This window comes from Mobula hypostoma, chromosome 9 (genome assembly GCF_963921235.1).
Source record: "Mobula hypostoma chromosome 9, sMobHyp1.1, whole genome shotgun sequence".
Classification (NCBI taxonomy): domain Eukaryota; kingdom Metazoa; phylum Chordata; class Chondrichthyes; order Myliobatiformes; family Myliobatidae; genus Mobula; species Mobula hypostoma.
In genome coordinates, this window is record NC_086105.1 from 36877159 (window position 1) to 36893307 (window position 16149).

The window sequence follows — 16149 nt, forward strand, 5'->3', positions numbered from 1 at the left end:
GGAGCAGGGTTATTTTCCTTGTGCCCGAGGCATCTTTCATGCTACAAGCCACAAACCAGAATACATTATTTATTTATCTTATCTAGTCTTTGCGGGTTCCAAACTTGCCTTGCAGAACAGCCATAACTGCAATTCAATAGCCATGACCTATTTTGGACGATGCCATGCTATAGAGATCTGTATAACTGCATGGAGTAGTTTGCTTTCCTTCTAACGATGCTGGGACCAATGTTCCCTCTAAGGTGTGTGTGCATGTGTGCGCACGCACTCAACTTTTGCTACTAGCTCACAAAGGAATTTAAACTGCATACAAAAGTTTGTCACCATCTATCTCATTGGCAGGTTAAGTATATTTCATGATCATACACAATCACATTTCCTTTTCTAGTTTCTGATGCGGACAGTGTTGACAACGTTGGATTTTGCGATGATTTGTCTGCAGATTTTAGAACTGGCTTACTTACACTGTTTTTATTGAGGACATTATTGATTCACTACATCGAATTCCAAAGAAGCAAAGGGCGTGAAACTGCTAGTTCATTTGAAGCAGAATAGCTTAATGAAACTGTAGAAACTGCTACACCAAAAATTCATGAGGTCAGGAACATGCAACTATGAGAAATATTAATGTTCAATACAGAAACTGGCATTACCTGCGTGTATTGTCACTATGCAAAAGTTGCTGGAGATTTTGCAAGTGGGAAGAAGTGGAGTGATATTTGGAAACTTGAGTTTTTAAAAGCATCATTTAGCAAGCAAATCACATTGGATGGCGAGAGAACCCTTCATTACTTGCTATAGGCCTGATACGTATGTTTTGTAAGAGTGCAGATGAACGCAAGTAAAAATGATCAAACCCAGAGGAGATCAAAGTTCTTATTGACCGTTATTATATATCTTTTTTGAAACAAACAACAAACTGGACTTGATAGTTAACTATCCTTAGAATAGCTTCAGGTTTACTTCCATTTAAAAATTCAGTGTGCACATTTTGTTGTCACTGGGCAAAAAATTGCACAGCACAAGATTTTTGTGCACACTGGTTGTTACAAGTTAGAGGGAACACTGGCTGGGATGTCTCTTTCTATGGCTAATGTAAAAGAATCATTTTGGTCTATGTTTCCTGCTCCTAAGCTCTTTGTGAACCATGTTCCTACTCAGGCCTGCAGTGCAGTGTGTTGGGCATTTGCTGTGGAGGAGATCAGCTCTGATTTACAGTTCTCTCCAGATTGCTGAACACAGCAGAAGTCCTTTAATAATGTCCACCTTTAGCACGCATACAGTCTAATCAGCTGCTTCTGGGAATAATCCAAGCTCTCTCAGTACTCCAGGACAGCAGGCAAGACCTCGTCATGCTGAGGCTCCTCGCATACAGAGGTGCACTTGAGCATTTTCTTTTAAAGGACAGCATTCTGCACAGGATTCAAGACGAATGTGACCATTGCTTCTCTCAGAATGCTGGCATTGTGCTTCTTATTGCTATTTTATATAGTCCTCTAACTCCATTTTAGTTTTCTAACATATTGCTTTGAAAACTTTACCACAGAAAGCACCCTCATATTCTGGCCCTCTTCCAAGATGCATGCAGACTTCAAAGGAAATTCCAAGCAACAACATTTATCTATCACAGCACAAAATCTGCCACCTGCAGCATCAATGAACATTTATTTCAGTCACTTACCTTGAGGCTTTGGACTTGCGTGTGATTTGACTGTGATTGGGGTATTTCTCCCATTTATGTCCTGAGCATCATTTCTTGCTGTACTCCTGAAAGATCTTACAATTGGCTTAGAAGAATTTGGCAGACTGGACCCACGGTCTGATGCAGAAAACTTCAAGTGTTTGAAACTGTTGGCTGTGGATAAAACAACAGAAAGAACCATTATAAAGATTAGCTGTGGTTAGCACTTTCAATTTGGCAATTTATTTTTGATTTCCTCACATCTGAAGACTACGTTAACTGAATACTTCATCTTGAATTGCTTTTGACAGAAAAATATTGTCAATAACTCAATTTTTTTTATAGTTAGCAGTCATTACTGTGATGGAGTAAGGTCAGTCTTGATTGAAGTTAAAAGAATCAATACATTGTTTGAACCATTATCCAGGCCAATAAAAAATCTCTTCAATGAAGCATCCATCATCAAGGACTCCCACCACCCCAGGCCATGCTCTCCTCGCTGCTGCCATCATAGAGGGGGGACAGGAGGCTCAGGACCCACACCACCAGGTTCAAAAACAGTTACTACCCCTCAACCACTGTGCTACTGAACCAGAGGGGATAACCTCTCAGCTTAACTTCCCCCACCACTAAACTGTTCCCACAACCTATGGACTCACTTTCAAGGAATCTATATCTCATATTCTTGATATTTATTGCTTATTTATTTATTATTATTTTCTTTTACTTTGTATGTTCACAGTTTGTTGTCTTTGCTGTGCATGCCCACAAGAAAATGAATCTCAGGATTGCATATGGTGACATGGACCCACCCCATTAACCGAGGGGTCCCTGGACCCCAGATTGGGAACCCCTACTCTAGACTGAATTATAATATTTGTACAAAAATGGATGAGAAAATAGTGATGAGGAATAGAAACATTTTGGAAAAGTGGGGCGAAAAGGCAAGGTGGCAAGGCCTGTATCCATTCACTGTGACTCTCTCAGGCACAAATATTCGAAGTTCCAAGTAAACTTACTGTCAAAGCATGTATATGTTATGAAATACAACCCTGAAATTCATTTTCTTACAGGCATTTGGAATAGAACAAAGAAGAAAAGCTACACCCAAAGACTGACAGGTTGTGCAAGGACAAAAACAAACAAATAATAAACAAACAAACAAACAAATAAATCTGAGAACACGAATTGCAGAGTCCTTGAAAGCGAGTCCAAAGGTTGTGTTCAATGATTAGTTCAGTGTTGTGGTGAGTGAAGATGTCCATGCTGGTTCAGGAGCCTGATGGTTGAAAGGTAATAACTGTTTCTGAACCTAACAGTTTGGCACCCAAAGCTCCTGTACCTTCTTCCTGGATGCTAGCAGCAAGAAGGGAGCATAACCTGGATGGTGGGGGTCCTTGATGATGCAGTCGCTTTCTTTTGGTAGTACTCCTGTTAAGATGTGTTCAATGGTGGGTTGGGGTGGGCTTTTCCAGTGATGAACTGGGCTGTATCCATCACTTTTTATTGATTTGCCACTCTTGGGCACTGGTGCTTCCATACCAGATCGTTGCGCATCTTGTCAGGATACTGTCCAATGTGCATCCATAAAAGTTTGTCAGAGTTTAAGATGACATGTCAAACTTCTAAAGGAAAGGCTCTGCCATGCTTTCTTTGAAATTACACTTATATGCTGCCCCCAGGACAAATCTTCTGACATGATAACACCAAGGAATTTAAAGTTACTGACCCTCTCCACCTCCAGTCCTCTAATCAGCACTGGCTCATGGACCCCCAATTTCTTCCATCAGCTCTTTATTTTTCCAGACGTTGAGTGAGAGGTTGTTGTGTTGCACCTCTTATCCAGATTTTCAACCTTCCAGGCAATTATGTGAAAAGTGTCAAGGTAGGCTATGATCCACAAAGCCCATATGTCAAGGGCATCTCTCCACGTGGGCAGACATCAATAGCAAAATTCAGCATTCCCTTCAGTAGACCAGCAGAGCCACTGGCCATTTGAAGTAAAGGATACTGGAACAGCATATGGTACAGTATTCTTTACCTAGGGCAGCAGAGTAGTGTAATGTTATTATAGCAACAGCCATCAAGGTTTAACTGTAAGGAACTTGTACGTTCTCCCTGTGACCGCATGGGTTTCCTTCTGGTGCTCCAGCTTCTCCCCACTCTCCAAAGACATAAAAGACAGGGTCAGAAGTTGGGGGCAACCACGGTGACACTTGCAGGCTGCTCCTCCGCACACACTCGGATCGTGTTGGTCATTGTCCTCATCAGGGGATCAGAGGTGGAGAGAGTCTGCAACTTTAAATTCCTCAGCGTTATCATTTCACAGGACCTGCCCTGGGCCCAGCAGGCAAGTGCCATTACAAAGAAAGCAGAGCAGCGCCTCTGCTTTTTTTTAGAATTTCGCACAGATTTGGCATATCATCCAAATCGTTGACAAAATTTTATACTTCGGTGTAGAGTATACTGACCGGTTGCATCACGGCCTGGAACGGGAACACCAATGTTCTAGAACAGAAAACCTACAAGAAGTAGTGGATACCCCAGTCTATCACAGGTAAAGCAGAGTCCACAATACTGGTGGCCAATATTGCCAGAACCATTGAAGAGCAATGTAGGACTATGGACCACTGATTGTATTTCCATGAACTTGCCTTTTATTGTTTCATTCTTTTTTTTGCACTAAAATCTTGCTTTTGCACAACACTTTTCAATGTATAATTTAGGTACTATTGATTGATTAATTGATTGATTGACATACAGCATGAAATAGGCCTTTCCGGCCCTTTGAGCTGCACTAACCAGCAAACCCCCAATTTAATCCTAGCCTAATCACACGACAATTACAATGACCAATCAATCTACCAACTGGTACATCTTTGGACTGTGGGAGGAAACCCACACGGTCACGAGGAAAATGTACAAACTCCTTACAGACAGTGGTGGGAACTGAGCCCTGGTTGTCTGTACGGTAAAGCGTTGTGCTAACCACTATGCTGCTGTGTGTTGTCTGTAGTGCTGCTGCAAGCATGTTTTCGATGCATTTCATGTTTTGCTGAATGTGTGCACATGACAACAAACTCAATTTGATTTGATTTGATTTGAAAATAACTCAGCCAAAGGCAATGTCCCCCCCCAAGATTCTAATTGTGATGTGTGGGCCACATTCTTTGCTCAGTCAAAACCAGCCTTCCAACACAGGCATCTACTCAGAACCTTATCATGGCACAAGATTACCAGGCAGCTGACAAACTGACATGTGGCAATTCCCTGGTCTGGGATCAATCAAAATTGAGAGGACACCAAGAACTTTGAATCCTTTTGTCAAAAGCATACAGAAGGGAACATTACCTTCCACATTATTATCCACCAACCTAGCAAGCAACTCCTACCCAGTGGCAGAGTCTGCAGAATCCACATCGGCCACCTCCAAACCCATATAAGATGAAGTAAGTCATTCTCTATGTGCAGAGACAACCTGAAAAGGGTGAACCATTCCTGGGCCTAAAGCTTTTCTAGATTCTACAATTTAATATATGTGTCCTCCAATTACACCCTCTCAAAATGCAACTGCTCACGTTTTTTAGTTTCTATTGTTTGTTCCCATGTCTTTTCCACCTCTTCATTTTCATTCCTATACTTTGCTCAAATCTTTCATTATTTCATTTCAATTGTCTTCTAGACAATTTTGTAATTCCCCTTGAATATCAATTCCATTATCCTTTGCTTTTGAGTAATCGTTTTTAATGCCTCACTTTATGAATCGCATATTTTACATGTTATTTGCACTGCTAATGAGAACAAACCTTGCCACGTACATTTGTGTTAGAAATAAGTAGCCTTAGGCCAGGATAACTAGAACTTGATACATCTTGGTCCCTCTTTGCATTCAGGAAGTATCTCATCCCTTGGTACGTATTCCTGCACTGGCTCGTCCACAGCAGCGCCCACTGATCTCACGTGGTTTGATAAACCCTCCTCGAACTTTAACAAAATTAATTACTGACTAGTTAAAATAAACACCTAAAAAAAACAACAAACTTAAAATTGTAAGATATGAGTGTTTTTTTTAAAAGATACATACAACTATTAACAAAATACCCTCGTTGGATAATGTTGCATATCCACCCATTTGCTGCATTCATCATTGCAAAAAATGCTCTCTCAAACAAACAATATTTTAAAAGTTAAAGTGAAAATCTTGATCAGAAGTGATGACTGTGGGGAATACCAATGCAGCATCGGTGGAGTTAGGAACATAGCTAACTGAGGAAATTATGTCTCAGGTTCAGGCTCGGCTGGAATAGTTGTAGGTTATTAACTTCCATTTAATTTGAAACTGCTTTGTCCAGTTTTAGGGGAGGTTGCAAGTTCATTTCAATATTTAAATATGGCTACATGATTTATGGATCTGACTAGGGTTTCAGACCCCAAGAACTATGAGAAGGTTGTCAATCATTGCCAGGTCAAGAATCGGACATACTTCATTGAGATTCTAGCTTTCCCAAGCCCTGCCATTGTAGTAGCCACCACCGATTCTGTCCACCCCAGGTCCTGACATCCCTTCTCACTCTTCGCTGATGTTCGTTAAGCTCCCTTCCCCTAAGCCTTGCTTATCTCCCTCAAATATTGAGCCCAATCTTTGTCCTTTCTGTCACTCTGGTGCTGATAGCCCACAATTTGACAGCCAGCCTCTCTAAATGGAGATGGAAATGTTGGGTGTAGTACCCTCACACTGCCCCATGGCCCACCCAGTACCTTACCTGGCAAACGCGAGGTCCAAAACTTCAGGTCACCAAGTGGGAAACTTCAGCAAACAACACCTAATTTGTACCAGGTCTCCCGAATTTGTAGGAAAAGGTAATTTGTCATGTCAATGCAGCAAATCTGTTTTTTATTAATGTCAAATTGCTAATGGCAATGGTTAGGCAGGAAGCTCATATTGTGCACTGGCATTATGTAGAATTAAACAACAGTATCTTAAGGCAAGTGAAAGGGATTTCAATATTTAATATTTAAGTAATATTTGAGTAATATTGTAAATATATTGTTTGAGTAGGCATTCTTTATTTAAATAATTACAGGTTATATGTAAAAATACGTGAATTGCATCCGTCATGATACACGCGGGCCTCACTTTACAAGTAAAAATAAAATACGACTTATCTCCTGACTCTTGTTTTGTTTTGAATTAGTTTAATGTTTTGAAGTTACAGAGCATTAACAGTGGTGATGTATTTTAAAACGAACCTGAGACTACCTACTTGAAGCGCAGTGAGACGTTCGAGTTTTTAAAAAGTGCAGCACGTGTTCTTCAGGAGGGAAGGCATAACTGAGTAAAAAAAAGACAGGAAACAGAAGAATTTAAGGGTTCATAAACTAATAATAACCAATAAAAATAAAAATGGCTGGCTACATTGGAAAGATTGAAGCGTTTGATAAAACAACTGATAACTGGATTTTGTATACTGAAAAGATTGAGCAGTGTTTTAGGAGCACTATTCTGCGTGCTTTTGATAAACAATCTGCTAATAATGAGCAACACACATCAAAGTTGCTGGTGAACGTAGCAGGCCAGGCAGCATCTCTAGGAAGAGGTACAGTCGACGTTTCGGGCCAAGACCCTTCATCAAGACTAACTGTAGGAAGAGCTAGTAAGAGATTTGAAAGTGGGAGAGGGAGGGGGAGATCCAAAAAAAATCTCTCACGAGCTCTTCTTTCAGTTAGTCCTGACAAAGGGTCTCGGCCTGAAACGTCGACTGTACCTCTTCCTAGAGATGCTGCCTGGCCTGCTGTGTTCACCAGCAACTTTGATGTGTGTTGCTTGAATTTCCAGCATCTGCAGAATTCCTCATGTTTGCGTGATAATAATGAGAATGGGACGGGACTGGGTAGCTTTGAGTTTTACAATATGAAAACAAGCAATATGGCATGTGCCAAAAGCAAACAGCAGATTAATTAAAATGGAACAGAACACTGGCTCAGCTGTTTCAGTCAATCCGCAAAATGAGTTTGAACAGCATTTCAAATGACTGAAGCATGTAGATATCCAACTAAGAACTAATACTGAAGGAAAAAAAAACTCCTGAGGGAATGAGATTCGTAACAGTGAAATACACCAACCAAAAAGCCACATTGGGATTGTATGTGGGGAAGAAACAGGAGGACCAGCATTGTTGGGAAATGATTGGCTGAGACAACTATAACTTGATTGGAGATCCATCCACCCCCTGCGTGCCAGATCAAAAGAGTCAACTAAAAATGAATTAAGAAAGGTAGTGCATGATACCACAACTGTCTCCATGCTGCACATCATAACTTGTTGCTCAACAGAGGGAAAACAGGTGCTGGTGCCAACCTCCGTGCCTCTGATCTGAAAGCATACTGGACCAAGGAAGGGCCATGTTGCTCAGAGGAAGTGTGGAAGTGATGAAAGTAGTCATCCAACAACGACAGTTTTTGTAGGTAACATATCTGAGAAAGCCTCTGATATGTTAATCAGGCAGTTACTTGAGAAATGTGGCTTGGTTTTAAGTTGGAAGAGAGTTCAAGGTTGTGGCAGTAATGCACCATTAAGCTGGATGCCACCCACTGTAAAACAAGATGGAGGAGAAGGAGAAGAGGCTTCAAGGAGCTTCAGTAAGTGTTCAGCTTTTGTGAGTATAAAGAACCAGAATCTACTCTGCGTGCATTAAGGTTACTGCATGAAACTTCAAGTGGGAGGTGAAAAGCTGCTTGTAAAAATAGATGCAAAGACCAAAGCACAGCTGGATGAATGTAAGGCCAAAAAGAAATGAGTAAATGGAGATACAAAAACAAAGGATTCATCAAGATGATATTGTGGATGAGGAAACCAAGAAGAGAGATCAGATTGTAAAAAGAGCAATAGAAGGATTAATCAGAGAATACTCCAGTGGACTTAATGAATCTTCCCAAGATCAAGGTGCATAAACTAGAGAAAAAGGAACGAGAAGAAAGGTATCGAAAGCAGTCAGAATCACTTCTAACAGTCTCAAAGTCAACTCCCACAACCGCCATGGAGGAGGCCCCAGAACCTGAGACTGTTTCACAGCCACAAGTCTCACCTGCCAAGCAGAGCGACCTCCTTTGTCAGGAAAGATGTTATCCCACAGAGTAAGAAATCTTCCACAAAGATTAATCTTTAGGGCTAAATGGGACAATTTAAAATTTAATGTGCTGCGGATGCCTGTATGTAGTAGTTGTCTTATACAGTATATTGCGTATATAGTTGAGGTGCATTCTGTATCGAGTTAGTTTATAGCGAAGCAAGGAGGAGTGTTGTGTATTTAATATTTCAGTAATATTTGAGTAATATTGTAATTATGTTGTTGATTAAACATTCTTTATTTGTTTAAATAATTCATTACAGGTTATATGCAAAAATATGTGAATTGCATACATCATCATACATATGCACCTCGCTTAAAAAGTAAAAATGAAGTACATGAATTATCTTCTGACTCCCCAGTTTTCCTTTGAATTAGCTTAATGTTTTGGAGTTACAAAACATGAGAAGTGTAGTGTTATTGGGTGGGTCCAGGGAAGGGACAAACAATGCTGTTCATTAGAGGTTCTGCAAGAAGCACACTTGCAGACCTCTGCTTAATATTTATAGACACCAAATGTACATTTTTAGTGACCGTTTCCAGTATTCCCTGCAAGTTTGGATTAGGCCCTCCTTAACGTTGGTGGTATGGGGCCTACTGTGTTGGCGTGGCCAAGTGGTCAAGGTGTTTGTCTGGTGATTCAAAGGTCGCTAGTTCGAGTCTTGGCTGAGGCAGCGTGTGTGTTCTTGAGCAAGGCACTTTACCACACATTGCTCTGCGACGACACTGGTGCCAAGCTGTATGGGTCCTAATGCCCTTCCCTTGGACAACATCGGTGGCATGGAGAGGGGAGATTTGCAGCATGGGCAACTGCTGGTCTTCCATACGACCTTGCCCAGGCCTGTGCCCTGGAAACCTTCCAAGGCGCAAATCCATGGTCTCACGAGACTAACGGATACCTATATATAAGTTACAGGGTTTTTGATGCCTTTACCAATATGGTTCAGCATATCACACTGAATGTGTCTGCCCATAATTAATGACAAGTTAGCACCTGAAATAAACTAATGCGGCTTAAACAAAGTTCAGACTTCTGTCTTGTAAAAATAACTAATGCATTTAGAAAAATTAGTGACCTAAGCTCATTCAATACAGGGAAACATTGCATTATAGCAGTTTGGGTAACAAATTCATCTTTAAGGAATTTATAAATCATTACCAAAAAAATCAGGGACGCAATACAAAATTCAGTCTTCCAAAATGTTTATGTAAAATAAATAAATAAGCACAAAATTTATTTTTTGTTCAAATTCCATTCCATGACACATGCAGAGGATGCAGATTTGTGTTATAGAAAATCATGATAAGTGGATTCCAGTTAATGGGGAAGCTGCTTATTTGGGACAACTCTTAAAGAACAAAAACTAAACAAAAATAGGGATTCTCTTTGTTTATTTGGGACATTATACTGCTTAATTGGAACACGAGACTGTTGCCAAACAGTTTTGAACTAGTGTCAGTCACATGCACTTCTGCGTGTCCATTACACACTACACCAAGCTTAGAGTGAACAGTTTATAAATAGCATCAATTGCATGTATTTGTGTTCAAAAAGCAGTGATTTTTGTCACTGATAGTTGGGGAGAAATAAGCAGTAGGACAATTTCGAACTGTTTTGCTCACTGAGGTTTTAAGCATTCAGGCTTGGAGATGCCAGAAATGGCTGGGAGTGAAAATGAAACGAACTCAGTAATTCAATGAGTTAAGAACTATGAAGAATTTGAAGGTATTGACAATCATCTCAAATGTTACAATGAAAATGAAGATTTTGAGGATGCAATCATCGAAAGCATTGTATGAAAGCAATCCATTATCTGCACTAGGTGTCTGCGTTGATTTTGTTCAATCAAAAGAACATGGCAGCATAAACTGGATGAATTCCTCTGTCGTTAACTATTAGGAACTGATACACAGTTTTATGGTACTTAGTAGTATTGAAGGTGTTCTAATTTAAATACAGAATTTGTTGCTCAGTTAAATGGTAGTTTGTCTTTTTTTAATATCTTTTTAACAATTTCCAAAAAACTTCAGCTAATTGGGACAGCCGCGTTAATTAGGACAAAATGTATTGGTCCCAATGTGTCCCAGTTAATTGGAATCCACTGCACAGTGTATCTTCTTGGAATGCAATCCCTACACCCCATGATGATGAGGTCACCTATATTGCAATACTGATGACCTTAAACACAGGAGATTCTGCAGATGCTGAAAATCCGCAGTTACACACACAACATACAGGTGGAACTTAGAAAGCCAGGCAGCATCTATGGAGGGGGCTGTTTATTCCCGCTTGACTTGCTGAGTTCTGCTAGCATTTTGTGTGTGTTAATCTGATTACTTTTGTGCATTGACTTTGCTACACGTGTTGCCAGAGTACAAGCACGCAGTGGAGCCAATTAACGATAGATGGTATTTTCACTACAATCCCATCTTTCATGTGATTGTTGATGGGAATGAGTATTGTTATTAACAAGTATGCCAATACTCTTTAAATTTTTGAAACTATTAATAAGATGAACTACATAAAAGTGCCATTTATTTTCTCCACTAAATATTTGTCTTTTTTGCAGTTTGGCAGCAGGTAAGATTTAGGAAAACAATTATGTTTACCGTATGATCTTAAGTTTTATGAAAAAATACTCAGAGAAGCCAATATTTATTGGAATGTGTTGGAATACAACATAGTCCAATAAATATTGCTTGGTGGCTGCTTAAAAAATCTATGAGTTAGAAGACCGAGGACTTGAATCCCACTCCAGAACTGAAATGAGATTCCATACTAAAGATCCCCAACTCGACCTCATTCATTTGGATGGATAGAGAAGATGGCACTGTATTTTTTGAACAAAAATGCAGCAAAGTCAGGTTTCACTTCTTCCTGGTGCTCCGAACCATTGTTCTTTTCAACACTAATGCCTACCCAGCTCCCTACAAAAATGTACTTGTGAAACTAGTTAACAAGACAGCGGAAACATTGCAAGAAACATGCTGAAACAGCTTGGTTCCTGATGGCACGCAACTTTCAAAGTTTGGCGTGGACCAACCAGAGAAGGCTATAAACTCTTAAAGCCACATCCAAAATACTTCAGATATCAGCAACACATAAAGCCATGGGGGGGGGGGGGTTTGGAGAGAGGTGGGGTTTGGAGAGGGTGGGATTGGAGAGAAATAAATGCCAGAAGGTAGCCCTGATTTCCGGGGGGGGGGCGGTTTACGGGCTAGCAATACAGGAATCTCACTTGGTCCAATGTATGAGACGGATGGCAGGAGATGGCCACCTCCAGGTGTCAGAATTCCCATGAAATCCAAAAAACCACAAGCTATCCACAAATATCAGGCTGTGCTACAGAAAATATTTCAGAGTGTGGTATAGATCACTGGGGACAGAGGTAGCAAGCTATTTCGCTGAATGGTTCAGGGATTCATTTACAGGCATCTTATATTCAGAGCAGATGGACCCTCCAAAACAACATTTGAAGGATTCTTTAGTATTAGCTGGGTAATTCTCCAAGTTTATTTGTATACTACATTACTGTTGAACATGGAACAGATCCTTTGGTTTGCAATGGTTACTGAACGGAGTCCTCCAATCCCTTCACCTGGTAACCTCATTCTTTCTCCTTCTACTCTTCAGGCACTGGGTCATTTTGTACTTCCTCCTCTGGCACCAGCTCTGTGGTTTGTATTTCATCTCACTGCATCAAGTATTTTTTTTCCAGCTTACCTCTGGAAAAAAATGGAGAAGCAAGTTCCTTGGGTGTGGGGAGGGCAGGTCTGAGACAAGGAGGTGCATGTGTGAGAGAAACTACACATCTGGTTTGGATCATGTACAACAATTACACTGAAGTCAATGGAGGTCAGACAGTGAAGACTAGAAGAGCAGGAACAGTGTTTAGTACATAGGGCAACATTGAAGATATTTTTCAAGGCAGTACCTTGGGCCGAACTACATTCAGCTGTTTCAGCAATGACTTCTCTCCATGTTAGAAATGATTGCCGTATTCAGCAATATTTGCACTTTTTGAAATTGTGAAGCAATCTGTTACAGGAAATCCTGCTCAGCATTCATATGTCAGCCGTTGACAACACAAACGAGAGAGGTGCATATCAATGACTAGGTACAAGAGCCCTTAATCACTTCCCAGTGAGAGTCAGAGATATTGCTATCTTTTACTCCTCTGTGAGGGGACTGATTGATATTGACAGTGGAGTGTTCAAGAATTAAAGGTAGCTTTGTTATAAATTACAGAGTCATCCTTAAAACTGATAAAATACAATTCAATCCAAACTACAACATAAAAAGTTCAGGGCTTGTTGCCATAGTGATTATCTACAAAAATTAAAATCACTGCAAATACAAGCTGAGGGGACAGTAAACTGCAATTGAGCAACAATGGCAAATCACTTTTACAGGGATCCCACATGACTGTTGTAGCTCACAATATTGTATTCAGATACATGATGCATGAAGAATTGTAATTAAATTTGCATACAGTACGCTTTCAAATTAAAGTTTACTGAAGTATGCAAGCAAAGATAAAGGGGACTTGCTCATGAAATAAGGGGTTAGTGCAAAAAAGTGGCACTCAGGTAAAAATCTGCCTCTTTGAAAAGATGGGCACAGTGGTGTAGCCAGTAGAGCTGCAGCATTACAGCTCCATGAATCCAGGTTCAATTCCAGCCTTGGCACTATGTAGAGTTCTTACTGCATGGATTTCCCCTGGGTGCTCTGGTTTCCTCCAGCATCCCAAAAGACACGTAGTTGGTTGGTTAACTGGCCACTGTAGATGTTCAGGCAAGAGGTGGAATTTGGGAAGAATTGATGGGAATATGAGGAGAATAAAGTGGAATTAATGCATGATTAGTGTCAATGGTGCCTGATGGTGGAATGGACTCAGTGGTGCAAAGGATCTATTTCTGTGCTGTATGGCTCTATGACCCCAGAACCTGATTCAACAGCAGAGCAGCAGTAGGAATGGCTAACTCTTGCTTCTTTTTCTTATGTCCCTAGCCTAACTCAAGAGAAGACTTTCTGAAAGTGGCTGCGCAGGTGGTAGGGTAATAACAGCAGTGAATACTGCCTTCATTAGTCAAGGAATTGACTTGGGGAGTTACAGTACGTTGCAGCTTTATAAAATTCTGGTTCGGCCGCATCAGCAGTATTGGATTCAGTTCTGCTCACCCCATTAGAGGAAAGTTGTAGAGGGTTTGAAGAGGTTTGCCAGGAAACTGCATAGATTAGAGAGCATGTGCTACCAGGAAGAGGTTGGACAAGCTTGGTTGATTTCTCTGGAATGGCGGAGGATGAGGGGAGACTTGAAAGAAGTTTATATTATGAGGGACTTAAGAGTCGAGAACTGGTATCTTTTCCCCCAGGGTTGAAATGCCTAATACTAGAGGAAAAGCATTTACAATGGAAGGGGGCAGATTCAAAGAAGATGTGGGGGACAAATTTATTTTTCATTTATTTTAATTATTTATTTTATACAGAAAGTGGTGGGTGCCTGGAATGTGTTGCCAGAGTCGGTTGTAAAGACAAAAGCATCAATGGTTTTTTTAAGAGGCTCTTAGATAGGCATAGAATGGAGGGGAAAGGATTTGCATAGGCTGAAGGGATTAGTTTAGTAGGCATTTAATTTCGGCATAACATTTTGGGCTGAAGTGCCTGTTCTTATGCTGTATTTTTCTATGCTCTACGTTCGATGAAACAGGAAGAAGTGAGACCGATCATCAGAGAAACAATTCTGAAATATTGCACCATGTGAATTAATCAAGCCACTTCAATGTGTAGAACAGAAAACAAATGTTGATCACTCAATGGGAATCCAGATTCTTAAATAATTTCTTTCATTTTTCTGTAAAGCTGTGTAGTATAATGGGCAAGTTCTTAAATCTGTTCTTCTGATTAAAGCTGCTACATAGATGCTAATTATTGTGTTGCTGCCAGTGTAATAGAGATGCATTTCAGCTGGTAGCAATATTACCACAGGACCCAGGTTGTACACATATTTTATAATGACAGATTTATATTATAGAGCTCCTCATATCCTCAGATCCATATTCAAATGAATTCCATTTTAGATTAAATAAAGATGAACAGTCTTTGAATAGTTTACTAGTAGAATTTTGAATTGAGCATTTTCAATTACAAATTAATTAATTTTATGCTGATGTCAGAATGAGACAGAATCCTAGTGGATGCAACTGAATCAATAAAATGATCGAAAGCAAAATACTACAGAGGTTGGCAGTGAGCAATAAAGAGAAATTTATGGAAATATTCAGCAGTTCAGTATTTCCAGCATTTTGTTTTAGATCAGAAACCTGGTTGTTCTCTGTTATATCTAAAATACCTTTTACATTAAGCCCTGAGCGTTTTTAATCTTTCTAGCCTAGTCTCCTGTACCTTCATTTATTTAAAGGATTTAGTATCCAAACCAGCCCAATACATCCATTTTGACTAAATAATTTCAGCTTGATCTTAATCCATTTTTTAAAAATTCAACGGGACGACATAAGCATTTAATTGAACATATTTTCCCATTCAGCTTCAAGAAAGTAACATATTGGGTAAAGATCTGTGATACATTTCTACTTCACAATTCCATGCTCAGAAGTAAACAAGCTTTCAACATGATATGCAGCTGTGACATTTCATGGAAAGGAAATGAAATCCTGCCTTGTGTTTTTGATCTGGAGTCAAATTGGAGGGATAATGGTGCTAAACCACAACTCCTTTGATTGCATCTTCGAAAACAGCTCTATTTCCACCTTTAATATCTTTACTTTTCCCTTTCAAGGCTCTTTTGAAGACCCTGACCTGGAGTTACATGCAGGCCTCGGTTCTTTGTGGGAATGGGACCCGTTCTCAGGGTTCTATAACTGGCTGTTATTCGACATGCCATGGGTTTGGCCTGAGAGTCTCGACCATGTTCAGAAGCCTAAGATCTCTGGGCTCTGGATATGGGTGGATCGAGGGTCGGTATCATGGCAGGAGACTCGTGTGTCGTCAGGGAGGCCGGAAAATCTTTCGCTGTGGGCCCGAAGACCCGCGGTCTTTGTGATCTTCGGACACAGAGCTCGAAAAAAGCGACAAAATGGACTTCCAACATCGTAAACCAGCAGGTTATTGTCATGCCTCCTGTTTGCTGTGAAAATGGGGGACACCTCCCACTCCCTTATTAGGGAGAGAGAGAACCTGTGGTTTGTCGAATGTCGGATGAAATGCAAAGCCTTTGGGGTAATTTTGGTCTGTGTCTTTGCTATTGCTTAGCACACGCATCAGTACCGTTACTGAACGCAAGCGATTTGTTTTTGCTGGTGGGGGGAGAGGGGATTGTT

At 40.4% G+C, this 16149-nt stretch overlaps 1 protein-coding gene across 9 annotated transcripts in view; it reads right to left on the reverse strand.

Moving 5' to 3' along the window:
- The window catches only part of LOC134351648 (FYVE, RhoGEF and PH domain-containing protein 4-like), a 274569-nt gene that overhangs the window by 82966 nt on the left and 175454 nt on the right, over positions 1-16149 (reverse strand). For 7 of the 9 annotated variants that reach the window (XM_063058081.1, XM_063058084.1, XM_063058082.1 and 4 more), the window contains exon 2: positions 1682-1855. In XM_063058081.1, coding sequence (XP_062914151.1) covers positions 1682-1855 — 174 coding nt within the window. Of the gene's footprint in view, positions 1-1681; positions 1856-5499; positions 5638-6945; positions 7014-16149 lie in introns of those variants that run through there. The other 2 variants (XM_063058080.1, XM_063058088.1) reach the window with 2 other exon arrangements.